Below are 18,545 nucleotides of genomic sequence, written 5' to 3' on the forward strand. Positions count from 1 at the left end.
TTAATGCCACTAAATTATGTGCTTTAAAAATGATCAAAATGGTAACATTTATTTTTGTATATATTTTCCCACAATTTAAAATGTTAAGCAATATTATGTACAACCACCCCATGAAACACTTAGCGACAAATTTAACAAAAGACATACACTAAAAACTACAAAACAGTTCAGAGATATTAAAAACCTAAATAAATGGAGAGACATGCCATGTTTACACTTTGGAAACCTCAATACTGTTGAGATGTCAATTCTCTCAAACTGATCTATAGATTCAAAATCTCAGCAAGACCTTTTTGTAGCAACAGATAAATTGATTATACAATATACATGGAAAGTTAAAGAACCTAGAAAAGCCAAAAGCAATTTTGAAAAACAACAAATTTGTATGACTTTCATGATATGATTCCAAGACTTGCTACAGAGCTACAGTAATCATGTTAAGGCCATATGAGATATTTCTACACACTCACTAGAATGGCAATAATTCAAATTTAAAAGACCTACAATACCAACTACTGGCAAGGATGTGAAGAAACTGAATTTTCATATATCGATGTGGAAATATACATCACTAGAACACAACAGACTTCATATACAGCCTACTGGTTTTCAACAAAGTTCCAAAGGTACTAAATAGAGAAAGGAGAGTCTTCAATATAATGCTGGAACAACCATATGGGAAAAAATAAACCTTGATCTTTGCCGCACACTATCCACAAAAAAATAGCTAAAAATCTACCATGACCTAAACATAAAACTATATAACACATCTAGAAAAAAAAAAAAAAAGAAGAGAGTCTTCATTATCTTGAGATAGGCAAAGATTTCTTAGACAAAAAGCACTAACCATAAAAGAAAAAAAATGTATAAACTGAACATCAAAATTAGAAGTTTCTACTCTTTGAAAGATACTATTAAGGAAACCAAAAGGCAAGGCACAGAGAGAAAATATTCATAATTCATATTCTTCACAAAGGACTTATATCCAGATTATATAAAAATTTCCAAATCAGTAAGAAGACAATTGATCCCCCCAAAAATAGACTAAGTAGTTGAACACTTGACAATAGAAGATATAGGAATGGCCAATAGACATATTAAAAGATGCTCGACATCATCAGTCATTAGGGAAATACAATTTAATGCCACGTGAGACACCACTATATACACCCACAAGAGGCTATTATTCAAAAGACCTCCAATACCAAGTGTTGGCACAGATGTGAAGAAACTGAATTTTCATATTGATGTGTGAATGTCAATGGTACAGTCACTTCAGAAAACAGTTGGGCAGTTTCTTAAGAAGTTAGGCACATACTTTCCTTACTACTCTTAGGCAGCAACTCCTCTCTCAGGTAGCTACCCAAGAAACATGAAAATATATGTGTATACACAATCTTGTACATGAATTTTCTCAGCAGCATCATTCACAATAGCCAAAAAGTAAAAAATTACTCAAACGTCCATCAAGTGAATGTATAAAAATGAAATACTATTCAGCAATAACAAATTACTAATATACACAATAACATGGATGCATCTCAAATATGTTATGCTGAGCAAGAGAAGCCATATTAAAATGACTACATAAGAGTCCATTTATATGAAATTCTAGAAGAGATAAAAATTAATCTATAGTGATAATAAGCATATGAGTGATTGTCTGGGGCCATGGGTATGGGGCAAAGGGAAATGAAAGGCATTCTGGAGTGACAGAAATGTTCTCTTATCTTGATTAGAATGGTGGTTCATGAATGTAATGCATCTAAGCATATACTTAAAATAAGTGTGTTTACTCTCTGAAAATTAAATTTCAATAAAGTTGATTTTCAAAAAATATCAGTGCGAACAAGACTTCTGATCCTCTCTCCTCAGTCTCACCCAGGCAGCAGGGGATAGTGTGAATGATACATACATGGAGATGGCAGCTGGAGCGAACTTTCTGTTTATCTCAGTGTACTGTACATTATTGTCATTTTCTGTGGATGCTATAAAAGTTAGAAAGCAATGGCCTAAGAATGTTTTAATGTAGATTCCCAACCCTGTTCAAACATTGAGATAAAAATTCTATACCTTAAGCACACTTATCATTTTTGATCTTGGTGCCTTCTGTCTCTTTAGAAAGTTGTATAAGTAGATATGGGCATTTGGATTTGATGGAAACTTTTCATCATATGCATAATTAGTGAGTACCTCTTGGGCTCCATCTCGATCCCCATAGAATTCCAGCATCTATATAAAATAAATCATAATACCTTAGCTGAATTCTGTAAGACAGCTGTACGAAAGATAATACACAGCATAAGTTTACTGATGGGTATTTTTTAAAAATCACAAAACTGACAGGGTTCCCATTTTTTCCCTATATTTTGTTACCACTAATAAAAAATGCAGCCACCTCAACATAAATTCTCTTCCTATAAAAAATAAGAGTCCTCAAAGCAGGGAACACTAATGCTTGAAAATGTGATGCAACTAACCTCAGTGCCCTACATCACTGCAGCCACAAAAGGAGTGCACAAGAATTGTAGTTGCTTTCATTCTGTTCCCATCCTTACACAGGAATTTCCAGGTTATGATTTTGGAGATTATCTTCTGACAACACAATTATCAATTCGCCACTCAATAACTTTCACAAAGCAAATTATTTATTATTCCTAGTGCCTAGCACCAAGGCCCTCAGTCCTTTTACGACGACTCTGGGATGACAGGACATTCTTACGAACTGCCAAAAAGTCATCATTCTTTATCTCATATATTATGACCCACTTTTTCAGATTTTTGTCCTGTTTCCTTCTATATCCCACCAAATCATAAAATATATTACTGTGTTTCTTTTAAACTCAACAAGAATAAGATTGAATTAACATTTACAACTATACTGCTATTTATTTTATAGATACTTGGCCATGATGGGTTATACAGTGGTGAAAATAAACAAATTCAGACCAAAAATGAGACATAATATTTTTGTTTCCTTTTAAATAATTTTTTCCATTAGTTTCTTTCTGATCAATAAAGATTAGGCATGGAGTCTTTGTAAAGGCTTTTGACAAAATAAAACCAATACATTTTATGAAAATTCTACTTACTTCTACATAACTCTTCACAAAAGGGTCCCAAACTCCAGGAATTTTAATCAATGCAGAAATATTTGCAGATGTCTTCCAGCTGTGGTTGAACACATCCTGGGCTACTGCGTTGTAAGCATAATCATCCTTATCTGCCCAAAGATAAAAGGTTTTTTAACGTTCATTAAATATTGAGGACTTCTATTAAAGTAGTAATTTAAAAAGCTACCCGCGAGAAAAACTCAGCTCCTGATAGCTACAACGGTAAATTTCAACAAATATTTAAAGGAAAATACTAATTCTTCACAAATTCTCCCAAAAAAGGACAGAAGAGAATACTTTCTAACTTATTCTAAGCCAGTATTACCATGATACCAAAACCAAACAAAGACAACACAATAAAACTACAGATCAGTGTCTCTTATGAATATAGCTGCAAAAATATTTAACAAAATATTAGCAAACTGAGTCCAGCAACATATAAAAAGCATTATACATCATGTCCAAGTGGGATCTATACTAGGAATGCAAGGTTGGCTTAACATCTGAAAATCAATTAATGCAAACAATAAAATAGAGATCTATTGATCTAAACCAAATCAAAAGAATACAGGACCAAAACCACAAGATAATCACAATAGATGCAGACAAAGCATCTGAAAAAACACAATAACCCTTCATGACAAAAACACTCAACAACGTAGGAATAGAAGGAACTTCCTCAATCTGATAAAGGGCATCTATGAAAAACTCATAGCTAACACTGAACTGAATGATAAAAGATTGCATGCTTTCCCCCTAAAATCAGGAATAAGACAATAAGTCTTTTCTCACTACTTTTGTTCATTATATTGGTGGTTCTAGCCAGGACAATTAAGTAAGAACATAACAAAAAGATATCCAAGATTGGAAAGGAAGAAGTAAAACTATCTCTATTTGTAGATGACATGATCTTGTACATAGAAAAATCCTAAGAATCCACTAAAAATTTACTGAACTAATAAATGAGTTCACAAAGGTTGCAGAGTACAAGATCGATACACAATAATCAACTGTGTCTACACACTTCCAATGAACAATCAGAAGATAAAATTAGGAAAACAATGCCATTTGCAAAAGCATCAAAAGTAACAAAATGGGTATAAATTTTACAAAAGAGATGCAAAATTTTACTCTGAAAAGTGATACTGTTGAAAAAAATTTTTAAAGACCTAAATGAATGAAACGACACTCTATGTTCAGTTGAAAGACTTACTATTGTCAAATTGATCTACAGATACATGTAATTCTTACCAAAAACTCAGCTGGCCTTTTTGCATAAGTTGAGAGGCTGATTCTATAATTCATATGAAAATGCAAGGAACCAAAGAAGAACAAAAAAGACAGAGTTGGGGAATGTACTCTATGATTACGGCCAGACATGGTGGCTCATGGCTATAATCCCAGCACTTTGGGAGGCCGATGTGGGTGGATCACCTGAGGTCAGGAGTTCGAGACCAGCCTGACCAACATGGTGAAACCCTGTCTCTACTAAAAATACAAAAAAAATTAGCTGGGCATGGTGGCGCACGCCTGTAGTCCCATCTACTTGGGAGGCTGAGGCACAAGAATCGCTTGAACCTGGAAGACACAGATTGCAGTGAGCTGAGATCATGCCACTGCACTCCAGTGTGGGCGACATAATAAGACTTGGTCTCAGAAAAAAAAAAAAAATTTACTACGAAGCTGTAGTAATCAAGACTGTATGATATGGGTATAAGGAGAGACATATGTAGATGAATGGAAGATTCAGAGTCCAGAAATAAACCTCCACATTTATAGGTAACTAATTTTCTTTTGTGTATGTTTAAGACAGGGCCTCACTGTCTCCCAGGCTGGACTGAGTGGCATGATTTCAGCTCACTGCAGTCTCACTCTACCTCCTGGGCTCAAGTAAACCTCTCACCTCAGTCACCCAAGTAGCCAGGACTACAGGCACATGCCACCACACTCAGCTATTTTTGTATTTTTTGTAGAAATGCAGTTTCACCATGTTGCCCAGGCTGGTTTCAAACTCCTGAGGGCTCATGCGATCTACCTGTCTTGGCCTCCCAAAGTGCTAGGATTACAGGCATGGCCACTACTCCCAGCTGCTAACTAATTTTCAATAAGGGTGCCAAGACAATTCAGTGGGAAAATAATAGACTTTTCAATAAATGCTACAACAACTGGATATCCACATACAAAATAATGAAGTTGGGCCCCTACCCACTTCATAAAAATTAACTCAAAATAAATCAAAGGCCAAAATATAAGAACTAAAACTTTAAAACTCTCAGAAGAAGTAAAAATCTTTGTGACCTTAGAGTAGGCAATAGCTTCTTAGATGTGATACCAAAACTACAAGCAACAAAAGAAAAAACAGTTAAATTAAACCTCATCAAATGAAATACTTTTATGCTTCAAAGGACACCATCAAGATAGTGAAAAGAAGGCCAGGCACAGTGGCTCAAGCCTGTAATTCCAACACTTTGGGAGGCCGAGGTAGGCAGATCACTTGAGGTTAGAGGTTCGAAACCAGCCTGGCCAACATGGTGAAACCCCATCTCTACTAAAAATACAAAAATTAGCCAGGCGTGGTGGCAGGCACCTGTAATCCCACCTACTCAGGAAGCTTGAGGCAGGAGAATCACTTGAACCTGGGAGCCAGAGGTTGCAGTGAGCTGAGATTGCACCACTGCACTCCAGCCTGGGTGACAGAGTGAGACTCTGTCTCAAAAAATAATAATAGTAAAATAAAATAAAAAGATAGTGAAAACCCACAGAAAAGGTGAAAATATTTCCAAGTCATGAATCTGATATATCTGAGAAGAGAATTCTGTCTAGAACAACTAAAGAACTCTTACAACAACTCAATAATCTAAAAGCAGGTAACTCAATTAAAATATGAGCAAAAGATCTGAAAAAAATTTCTCCAAAAATGACATACAAATGGCCCATAAGCACATGAAAAGATGCTCAACATCATTAATCCCCAGGAAAATGCAAATAAAAACTACAAGATGCCACTTCACACCCACCAGGATGACTATAACGGAAAAGACAGATAATGGCAAGTGTTGGTGAGGATGTGGAGAAATTTGCACCCTCATACACTGCTACTGGGGATGTAAAACAGTGCAGTTGCTTTGGAAAACAGTCCAGTGGTTCTTAAAAAGGATAAACTTAAGAGTTACATGACCCAGCAATTTCCCTCTTAGGTATATACCCAAAAGAAATAAAAACACATGTCCATACAAAAACTTGTACATAAATGTTCACAGCAATGTTATTCGAAATAGCCAAAAGTAGAAACAATCTAATTGCTCATCAACTGATGAATGAACCTAAGATGTGGTATCCACAATGGAATTCTATTCAATAATAGAAATGAAGTACCATTACATGCTATAACATTAAAAACATGCTTTCTTTGTCAAAATTTTCTGTTAGGGAAAAAAAAACAAAAACATATTATGCTAAGTAAAAGACCACATACTGTATGATTCCATTTGTATGAAATGTCCAGAATAGGCAAATCTCTAGAGGCAGAAAGCAGATTAGTGGTTGCCTAGGACTGGAGGGGTGGGGAGAAATGGAGAGTACAGGGTTTCTTTTTAGGGTCATGAAAATATTCTAAAATTGTAGTGATGGTTACAACTCTATGAATATACTAAAAACCACTGAGTTGTATATTTTAAGTGGGTGAATCTGTGTAGTATGTGAATTATATCTTAATTCTCAATAAAGCTATAGAGAAAAAAAAACCATGGGAGATCACTATACTCAACAAACTGGCTGATATGAAAACTCTGACAATAGCAAATGCTGAGGAGAATACAAACAAAAGAAAACTCTAATCAGATTGTCAGTAAAGTACAAATTGGTAACCTCTTTGGAAAGAGTTTAGTATATTATGTACTAAAGTTAAAGATGCACAAAACATATTCTATGACAATTCTACTCCTAGAAATGCATACTTATGTGCACCGGTATACAGAAATTAATAGGGGTTAATTTCAAAGCAGTATTGTAATAGCCCAAAATAATAACCTAAATGGCCATCAGTAATAGAAGGAATAGTGTGACTATCATAAAATAAAATATTTTATAACCATAAAAATGAAAAAATTAGAGCTATATCCAATAATATGTATTACCTTAAAACTGATTTTGAACAAAATATGCAAGGCCTAAAAGAACATATACAGTATGACTCCAAATACAGCATTCAGATATAGGCAAAGCTAAACCACATTGTTTACAAATGTATACATGAGTGGAAAGAGTATAAAAAAAACAAGGGAGTGACTACCGTAAGTCAGGACAGGGATTTTCTTGAGAGAGAATGGGAGGAAATGTGGTCAGGAAGGCACACAGGGAGAACTTTCAGGTTAGGGTGACAGTATTTTGTGTTCCTTAATCTGGGTGGTGGTTATGTGAATGTTCATTTTAAATTTATTCATTATATCTCACATTTGTTTTATATGCTTTTTCTGTATCTATTTCTCAATCTTAAAGATTTACAAGGAAAGTTACTCAAGTCTTTCAAAAATAGCTATTAGAAGCACAAGATACTGCAAACCAGAGGCACTGGTATCTTTTTCCCAGTAGATCGATTAAATACATAGCAATATGAACTTAGAAATGAGGTGATAGGAAAGTAGGTAAGACATGATATGGAAAAAAATTTTTTTAAAAAAGGGCTGGGCATGGTGGTTCACGCCTGTAATCCCAGCAGTTTGGAAGGCCGAGGTAGGAGGATGCTTGAGCCCAGGGGCTCAAGATCAGCCTGGCCAACACAGTAAGACCCCATCTTTACAAAAAAAAATTAGTCAGGCATGATGGTGCACACCTGTAGTTCCAGGTCCTTGGGAGGCTGAAGTGGGAGGATCACTTGAGCCCAGGAGGTCGAGGCTGCAATGAGCTGTGATCACACCACTGCACTCCAGCCTGGGTGACAGAAAGACTCTGTCTCAAAGAGAAAGGGGCAGATCCCTGTGTATAAATCGTGTTTGAATTTATTATAGAAGGAGGTTCCTAGTCACTAAGTGCATCAACCCCAACCAAGACAGAGCCACACATATCAGCAAGAAAGTCCCAAGCTGACTCCAAATACAAGCTCACATGGTAAGTGCCTATGAGTTTCGTTATGAAGAACTAGTCCTAACTTTTTTTCTCGTTAAATAGACATTTGAGGTGAATGATCATCTAAGACCTCTAGGTATTATCCCATCATCATCTATTGTTGCTACATAACTGTCAGCTATGGAAAGGTACTGAATCATCTATCCACAGAAGTAACATTACAAATGGGATGTTCCAACAGCTTTAATCATCAAATATTTGCTTGGGTTTTACCTAACCATGTGTAAGAAGAAAAGTAAATATTGACTTTAAAACTAACCTAATCAATGAGTAAGCTCTTTTGAAAAAGAAGTATTACACCAGAAAATATGACAAGACTAACAAAAGAAATAGAGGAATATGACATCAAAGACTGACTAGTCTAAATGGGAAGACATCTACACTAATAAAATACACCTGAAAAACCTTAGCACAATTAGAAAGCAAGAGATGAATAGCCAAATGATTCAGGCTGAACATGCAGCTGATAATATTAAGTTTAAGGTGTAAGAATGAGGGGTTGAGACAGCAATCCAATGAGTCTTGAAGAGTAGAGAGCATTCTAGATGAGGAGACTCTACAAAGACCTCACAAGATTATTGTGATGAAGACAGCATTTCAGAGTATCTTGAAAGAAGAGGAAAGGGAGTCGAAGTTAGTGAAACTACCTGCCCAGAGACCAAGGAGATACCACTTATCACATAAGGAAATACTGCTTACTTAGTCCTAGTATTTAGGACTAAGCAGTCTTACTTACTTAGGACTAAGATATGGAGGAGAATGAAAACAGAAGGGGTTAATCCTAGAGAGACTATGGAGAAACTATACAAGGAAGCAATTTGCAAAGAATCATACAGCTCCAATGAATGCAAATCTGGGCATAAATAAAGATGATAACAGCACTGAAGGTTAAGAGAAGGGAAATCAGTTTGAGAACTGAATGGTCAACTTCTGGTATAGTCAATAAATCAAGAAATTGTCCATTATAACCTTTATACAAAACTGAAATGACCATTTTGACGTATTCTTTAAACATATTATTCTGAGAAATAACATAATAATATTACAAAATAAATTAAACTCCATTCTAGGCACACAGGAAGAAATGTTTATTATATGTAATAATGACTGCTAAAGAAAACCTATAGCCTTTCTTAGAAATTGGCAAAGACTTTCTTCTTGACCAAACTCCAGCCAGGCTCCTCTAAGCTCTCTTCTGAACTAGGCCTCAAACTTGGCCAATAAAAACTTGAACAGACAGTAACATAGTTTCTAACAGCTCAAGGCCATATCCCCAGGATTACCCCAGCCAGCCCCTCTTGAAATGCATGCCTGGGAAAACTCCAGAAAAATTTACTGGTGGTTCTGCCTTCTGCTTTTTAGCCTCCCCACCCCCACCCCTTACAACCCCAAGTCACCTCCATAGAAACTGGAATGGAGCTTAGCTCTTCCTCCTGTCAGTAGTTACTGAATCAAACCTGTCTTCACTGCTCTAATGTCTGGCTGTGTTTATCCTTGTATAAACCACATTCAAAACAGCAACGAACCTAAAATAATGATGAACTTAGTTATGAACCATCTAATTTGTGACTGAAGCCTTTTATATATCAGAAGTATTATAAAGGATCAAGAATTTTAAATCCATAAAAAGTCTGTTCACCGTAATATCTGGATGAAGTCAATAGGGAAATTACTAGATTACTCCTTAAGATCCCTCTGCCCCTCAGTCTCATCACAAGAAAAAGTTTATCTGTATTTACTCACCAAGCTTTGACAATTCCATCTTCTTTTTAGACCAGGTGTAATACTGTAAAAGCCCTTTATAGGCCTGAATAAGGTTGATTAATATTCCCCGGGAAGATGTGTTTTCACCATGTCTCCATGTCTCTGCCTCACTCAGATTTCTCTTAGCATCGTTAAGCATTCCATGATGCAGAAGGTATAATGCATGTTGTAAGGAGATCTGCAAAAATAATAAGGGCACACTGCCATTTAAGCCATTTGATAACCATTAGTCAAAAAGCTCAGTAAATATATAATACATGCTGGGCTAAGACCTTGGTAGAATACAAATAACCTGACATTGAAAATTTTGATGTTGGGGACAATCTGGCAAAGAAGTAAGACATAGGAAACAATTAACACTATGCAAATATGAGCTAAATTATGTAAACTTACAAACAAAAGACAGTGTGATATACTGAGGAAAAAAGAGGCTTTGAAGATGGAGTGTCTTGGTTAATACACCACTTAAAAACTAAATAAACCTGGGTAAATTATTCACCCTTCGTGAGTCTCATTTGTTTTACGGGAACATTATTGCCCCTTCAGAAGGGTGTTTTCAAGATTAAACGAGATAATACTTGCAAACCACCTAATAGTTTGGCTCATAGCAGACATTCAATAAATATTACTATTTTATACATGCTATATAAGCTTAGAGAAAATATGTTAATAAGGAATGTTGAAGAATGACTTCAGCTCAGATGGGAAGGAAAGTGTATCCCTGATACAGGAGAAGCAGGAAGAATAATTATACAAAGAATGAGTATTACAAGAAGGGAAGACATTAAAGAGGAGAATAATTAGAACTACAATTAATCATATGGGTAGAGCCAAAGTACTGCAATAATTTGTCAACTGGCCTCTCCATTCCTGCCTCCCTACAATTCATCTTTCAAGTGGCTACCAAAGAAATCTCATCTTGTTAGTTATTTGCATAAACTCCTTCAATCGCTCCCACTGACTACAGAATTAAAATCCAAGTTCCTAGGGTGCAGCACACAGCGCCCAGCCTACTTCCTCCGACTTCTACCCAAATGATTTTTAGAGTAACTAAACTATTGGATGTAGGGCTTCTGAACTCTTTATAACCCCTGCCACACAGGGCTGCTTTCCCCCAATCTGCCTAGTGAACAACCAACAGCTTTTTCAAACTTATCTCAAGTATCACTTTCATTCTTTTCCTGATTCCCCTACCCATTAAATCCTAACCCTCTCTAGTTCCAGAGAACTGGCCATTTTCTCCTTTATCTTCTCACTATATGTTACATTTCTACTATGGTAGCCATAACACTTAATGCCATTTACATGATCTTCCTCTACTATTAAGAACCATGTCTAGAACAATACCTGGTAAGCGGCAATAAGTGTTTTTAAAATTATTAACAACAAAAAAAGTTTTATTATCTATCCTAATTATCACTCTCAGACTCTTATTGAGAAATGAGGTTCCCTTTCAGTTTCTTTACTTCAACTGAGGAGATTCTAGGAGCCAAAAGGGACCTAACCAACAGTTTAAACTTCACACTCTCCCCACAATCAAATGGCTATCCAGTTTAGACCTGAAAAAACAGATGCACAGCACACATCAGGGTAGGCCATTCCCATTTCCAATTGTTTAGTTAGAAAGCTTTTCTTAAGTAGAACTGTAAACTGCCTCCATTTAATTTCCACTCACAGTATATCTGGTCTACCAGAGAACAAAACCATAAGAGCACCTGGCACATAAAGTAGACACTCAAAACATTTTTTTAAAGCAAAGCATTTACAAACTTGTATTGAAAAAGTGCCCTTTGAGACAAAACCAGAGAGAGGGAGATACAGTATTTTGAAAATATCTCAATCTTTTTCAGTAAGACTTTTACAAAAGAATATATGAATTTGGAGGTCAAGATTCTACCTAAACATTAGGAGTACTAAAATATTTTCATGTATTTAAATTCCCAACTTGTTTAGCTCTTTCCTTTTTCTAAACACCAACTCTAAGCTCAAATGACTTCAGCAAACATTTCAGAATTTGACCCATCATCATACCACTGCAATCTCTGAATAACTGATTTTGGCAGCCAGAAGAAATACACAAAAAAAGGAATTTTCAGTCAGAGAACACGGGAGGTGACTGAAAATCAAGAAGTAAATGGTTCTCATAATGCTCTTTTCTTTCAGTTTCTCTTATTTATCCAGATGCCTTATCCTTGTCCCACATTTTTTAGGTTAACTACCTTATCACTGACACAAGCAATAAAAAAAAAAAAAAAAAAAGAAAGAAAGAAAAAAAGAATACCGCAAGGGTAAATTCACAAAGCCCATATTCTCACCTTTAAATAATTCATGACGCCAATATTTTTCATCCGGTCAGCAAAAGTATTGAAAGTCTCCACGTTGCTTTTGGGATGATAAAATAGAATTTCACTTCCAAGCTTCCAAATAATCTGTCAAAGCAGAAATTACTGCCAAAATGTAAAACTTTTGCCTTATTCAGTTTCTAAGATATTGTTTTCCTGATTACAACATTAATAACCTGTGATTCCTTTTCCTAGAGACCACTACCGTCAACATTTTACACCACTTTGCCATGTAAAATTAATACTACTTCCTTATGTGATAGTTTCAACCTTCTAGATTTCTATTAAAATACCAGATGGTATAATAGTATCATTACTAATTTAGTAGTTTAAAGAAAGGCAGTTAAGGTACATATTTCATATAAAATGTTTAATTGGCATGGAAGGACGAATATTAAAGTCAGAAAATTTGGGTTCTAATAATATTGGCTTCTTCGTTGTTCTCAGCCGCATCTTCATCATCTGCAAAATGAGGGCAACAAACTACCTATTTCCTGAGAGCCCATCAAATTCTACAACTATGGACTACATTTCTTCTCTATTTAGAAGGCCAATTTAAGAATTTTCATTAGCTATGGACAAATCTTAATAAAAAAAATTTTATCCTCAGATCACCAAAACTTTGGGGGCAGAACTTGGAGCTCTTTTTTCATGAGAGCAAATCTCTATTTCTCTAACCTCAATTTAAAGTACAACAATAATACCAACTTCAAAGTAAATTAAACTGAACCATAAATCAATTATTTCTATGAACATACACATTGGTTATATGTGGATACACATACTATCACTGGTATAATTATATATGACACACATATTATCATTTGGTATAATGATCCTCATCTTCCCAACTCAGAGATATCAAGATTTCATTTGTAGAATATCACACTGTAGTATCTGGGAACTTAAAGAAAACCTGGGTCTTGGATCACCTACCACCAGGGATGGGTAAATGCAGGGGGGAAAAAAAAAGCAGGAAACAAAAACAAAAAAAGAAAACTTCGAGATTATTATAGCTATTCTTACACCCAGTGTACACAAAATTACATGGGACACCTGTTAAAAAGAGATATTCTATTACAGGCTCACACCTGTAATCCCAGCATTTTGGGAGGCTGAGGCAGGCGGATCACGAGGTCAGGAGATGGAGACCATCCTGGCTAACATGGTGAAACCCTATCTCTACTAAAAATACAAAAAATTAGCCAGGCGTGGTGGCAGGCGCCTGTAGTCCCGGCTACTCAGGAGGCTGAGGCAGGAGAATGGCGTGAACCCAGGAGGTGGAGCTTGCAGTGAGCCAAGATTGTGCCACTGCACTCCAGCCTGGGTGACAGAGTGAGTGAGACTCCATCTAAAAAAAAAAAGATATTCTGACTCAGTAAGACAGGGGTGTGGAGTAGAGGAATTTATACTTTCAATGAAAGCCTTCGGTGATCCAAATAGAGCCAAAGAAGTGCTCAAAAACCACTCATCCAATTCCTTCATTTTACAAAACAAAATCTGGACAAGAAGAGGCTGTAACATGTCCAATGTTTCACAGGTATATGTAACTTAAGTCCATAAATTAAATTTTCAATGAATGGTTAAACTTTTTTTTCAGCTTTCTTTTTTTTGCTTTAGAAGATAACTAATTGATGCAATGGTGACTATGTCAGTAAGACCTATGAGACACTCATGTCAAGTTATTTGTGGGTAAACTGTCTTTTACTGAAGAAATTTAGTAGTACATGCCAGGCACTGTTTTAATCCTGCCCTGTGAAATTTACATTCTATGCGGAGAGACAAACAATAACCAAGAAATATAATTAAATTGTCAAGTGTTAGGGGAAAAGAATGGAGCAGGATAAGGAGATCAGGAGTGCCATTCAGAAAGTGCAGGTTGCAGATGGAGTAAGGCAACTGCAATTTTAAATAGTCAAGGTAGGCCTCATTGAAAAGGGGCCTTGAAGGAAGGTACCTATAGTGATAGCTGAAGAAAGAGCTTTCCAAGAACTGGTTAAGGCAAAGGCAATCAGTCAGGAATATGCCTGGCCCATTCAAGTAAGAACAAGGAGACCAATGAGGATGGAAAAGAAAAAACAAGCAAGAGAATACAGGTTGAGTATCCCTTATCTGAAATCGTTGGGACCAGAAATGTTTCAGATTTGAAATTTTTTCAGCTTTTTAAATATTTGTATATACATAATGAGACTGGGGATAGGACCAAAGGCTAAACATGAAATTCACTTATGTTTCATATACACCTATACATATAGCCTGAAGGTAATTTTATACAATATTCTTGAAATTTTGCGCGCAAAACAAAATTTGTATACATGGAACCATCAGAAAGCAACGGTGTCACTATCTCATGTCAGTACTCAAAAAGCTTTGAATTTTGTAGCATTCTGGTTTTCACAGTTTTGAATTCGGAATGCTCCACCTGTTTCAGGAGATGAAGTCAGAGAGGTCAAACAAGGAAAGGGAGTAAGCACATCATATAGGAATTTACAGGCAATTATGACTTTGGCTTCTACTGAATGAAATGGAAAGCCATTACAGTGTTTTCAGCAGAGGAGTGACATGATATGACATGTTTTAAAAAGCTCACTCTGAATCATTAGTCATTAGAGAAATGCAAATCATAGTCAGGATGATGCCACTTCACAACCACAAGGATGACTATTATCAGTAAGACAGGACAATAACAAAATATTGGCAAGGACTGGAAAAATTAGAAGCCTCAGATATTACTGGTGAGAATATAAATGGTATGGCCACTTTGGAAAACAGTCTGGCAGCTCCTCAAGAGGCTAAACATAGTGTTACCATATGACCAGCAATTCCACTCCCAGGTGTAGACCCAGGAGAAATTAAAACAAATGTCCACACAAAAACCTGCACACAAATGTTCGCAGAAGCATTATTTCCAATAATCAAAAAGCAAAAACAACCTAAGTGTCTAACAGCTGATAAATGGACAAATAAAACATGGTATTTCCATATGACAAATTATTTGGCAATAAAAGTAATGAAGTACTTATACATGCTACAACATGGATAAACCATGAAAACATTATGCCAAGTCAAAGAAACCATTTACAAAAGGCCACATATTGTACGGAACCACTTATATGAAATGTCCAGAATAGAAAATAGATTAGGCTGGGCACAGTGGCTCACGCTTGTAATACCAGCACCTTAGGGACGCCGAGGCGGACAGATCACTTGAGGCCAGGAGTTGAAACCGTGTCTTCACTAAAAATACAAAAAATTAGCTAGGTGTGGTGGTGCATGCCTGTAATCCCAGCCAACCAAGAGGCTGAGGTACAAGAATCACTTGAACCCAGGAGCTGGAGCAAAGATCATGCCACTGTACTCCAGCCTGGGCAACAGAGCAAGAATCTGTCTCAAAAGAAAACAAAAAAAGAAAAAGAAAGTAAAGATTAGTGGCTGCCAGTGTCTGGCAGCTGTGAGGAGGGATGGGGAAAGACTGCAAGTGGGTACAGGGTTTTGGTTTCATGGGAGAAAAAAAGGTTCTAAATTTAGAGTGTGGTAATGGTTGGCTGCACAACTCTGTAAACATATGAAAATACATTGAACCGTACAATTTAAATGGATGGTGGTGTATTAACAACGTCTTGATAAAACTAAAAAAAAAAAGATCACTCTGGTTGGAAAAAGAGAACAACTCTTTCAAGAAGTTTTGCTGAAAGAGAGTAAAACTAGGAAGCATAGTCAATGGGGGAAGTTTGGGCCAAGAGACGATTTTAAGACAGAATAGGCTGGGCATGGTGGCTCACACCTGTAATCCCAGCACTTTGGGAGGCCAAGGTGGGCGGATCATGAGGTCAAGAGATTGAGACCATCCTGGCCAACATGGTGAAACCCCGTCTCTACTAAAATACAAAAAATTAGCCGGGTGTGGTGGTGCACGCCTGTAGTCCCAGCTACCCAGGAGGCTGAGGCAGGGGAATCACTTGAACCCAGGAGGTGGAGACTGCAGTGAGCCGAGATTGTGCTACTTCACTCCTGCCTGGCGACAGAGCAAGACCCTGTCTCAAAAAAAAAAAAAAAAAAAAGAGTAACAAAATTTTTACATGATGATGGGAAACATCCATAAAGAGGGGGGAAAAGGAAGAATTATTGGAATGAATATTTTATTCTCCTTTAAAATAACAGGTAAAAAGAAGTGTGTAAATAAGGTCCCAATACAAACTCTCCACCCAAAAGTAGTTTTAGTAGCTTTTAGCAAAATCACTGAGATTCTGTAAAAGGTACTATAGGTGAAGGTGAAGCTGGAGGCAGAAACTCCTGGGAATCTATCATTTCTTCCAGCAAACTCAAACTTTGTTTACCTCAGGTGCAGCCTGCCTTTTGTAGCTATCTGAATCTTCCAAGGTCTGAAAATAACTGTACATGTATTCTGCAGCTTGCTGCCATTGGTGCTTCAGCAGAGCTTCTTGGACAAAACTTAAACAAGCACTTGTTGTCTGAGCAAAATCCTTCTTCCTTTTCCCTCCAATGGCTATAAAAATGAAAAAGAAAAGAGTTTTTATCCACAATGGCTCCAGTTCAACTATTCAAAAAACTTACTTCTGATGAGAAGTTTTAACAAGTAAACAGTAGGCATTACTTGACCCAGCCCATTTCCAGTATCAAAGCCAGCTTCACTTGAAACAAACCCTTCTACATTATATTAATTATTTTTAGCAGATAAAAAAAATATCTAATTTGATGTATTGGGGCTACTAGAGTCATCAGAGCCTTTAAATCTGATTCAATCATCCTTTAATCCTTGTGCTAAATAATTTGGGGAGAATCTCTCAAACAGGCCCCCAAAAGCACAGTCCCAGGTATTTAGAATGGGTAAAATGCCAGGTCATTCTAGGCAAACATGGTCTTTATTACCTACCCATGTTCTGCAAACTCCAAGTGGGCTTTCATTTTTTAAGGACCAAATTCCTAGTAACTCAATGATTTTAAATACAAATGAGATTAAAACAGTTGCAAAAATAAACATTTATATCTCTAAAGTATTGGCAATCCCAATGTTAAGAACATTTGGGCTTAGATACAGGGCTATTATATAAATGACTAGTTACATTGCTACCTCTTCTTCTCTTCCCACAGAACTACGAGACCCCTCTAGTCCAGCTGGGTAATTGTACCCCAGTAAGTACACAAAGACCAACAGGTACTTTGCAAAGATACTTTTAAAACAATTAACTTGCAGATCTTTGATTTCCTTACATACCCTTTCCACAAGTTAATCTCCTAGACAGCTGTGCCTACATAGTCAAAGCTTCACAATCAAAATCATTACATATTATCTGAAGGTGAAAACACAGGTGTTGAAAAAGTAAATAACTCTAACATCTCCTTTGGAAAGTCAGCCAATTCCCAATTCTTTGCTTATCAAAACTGCAGAACAACATAATTTTTTACAATAAATCATGTAATTTTTCATGAATAATTTAGAAGAAATTCAAGGACCTGATGCATGGCTATAATTAAACTCCATTCACTGCCATCTTCTTACTTATGTGACTAAGGTTTCTCAGAATTTATGTCAGTTAAAAAAAAATAGCATAATCAATGCTAAATCTTTTCTCATCCTAGAAATACATAAAAGTCACCCACAAATATATAAAAAAAAAATTGGGAAAAAGTTTTAGATAACTTTATTTAAAAAAAAAAAAAAAAAAAAGAAAGAAAGAAAAAGAGAGAGTCTTGCTCTGTCACCCAGGCTGGACCGCACTAGCACAATCACAGCTCACCGTAGCCTTGACCTCCTGGGTTCAAGTGATCCTTCCTTTTGGCCTCTCAAAGTGCTGGGATTATGAGCATGAGCCACCACACCTGGCCAGCAACACTTTTAATACATGTAATATTGATCAGCTATGTACAACTATTAATGATAGCAACGTCTCAACCTAGAAAAGTTTTAATTCTTAAAACTTATAGGATATAAACACAAAAAAGTATAAATGTTGATACATAACTTTTATTGCAAGAAGTACAACAAAAAGGAACATAAAATTCCATCTATTAAAAACTTTTTCTTAATTTTTAAATGGATAATGCAAGGTATTAAAACTGTATGTCACTCCTATGCTATCTGGACTCCATCACATATAAAGTAATATATATTCATTTAAAAATACCAACGTGCTGGAAATTACAACTCTTGAAAATATTAAACATACAATAAAATATTTTC

At 36.1% G+C, this 18,545-nt stretch overlaps 1 protein-coding gene across 4 annotated transcripts in view; it reads right to left on the minus strand.

Moving 5' to 3' along the window:
* Positions 1-18,545, minus strand: part of LOC105493463 (TATA-box binding protein associated factor, RNA polymerase I subunit A) — a 31,877-nt gene that overhangs the window by 9,258 nt on the left and 4,074 nt on the right. For 3 of the 4 annotated variants that reach the window (XM_024796484.2, XM_011761145.3, XM_011761144.3), the window contains exons 3-7: positions 16,681-16,850; positions 12,317-12,430; positions 9,981-10,179; positions 3,093-3,223; positions 2,074-2,232 (exon numbers count right to left, since the gene is read on the minus strand). In XM_024796484.2, the coding sequence (XP_024652252.2) occupies positions 2,074-2,232; positions 3,093-3,223; positions 9,981-10,179; positions 12,317-12,430; positions 16,681-16,743 (666 nt within the window). In that variant the 5' untranslated portion in view covers positions 16,744-16,850. The remainder of the gene's footprint in view (positions 1-2,073; positions 2,233-3,092; positions 3,224-9,980; positions 10,180-12,316; positions 12,431-16,680; positions 16,851-18,545) is intronic. The other variant, XM_071080986.1, reaches the window with a different exon arrangement.

The sequence above is a fragment of the Macaca nemestrina genome, chromosome 1 (genome assembly GCF_043159975.1).
Source record: "Macaca nemestrina isolate mMacNem1 chromosome 1, mMacNem.hap1, whole genome shotgun sequence".
Taxonomy (NCBI): domain Eukaryota; kingdom Metazoa; phylum Chordata; class Mammalia; order Primates; family Cercopithecidae; genus Macaca; species Macaca nemestrina.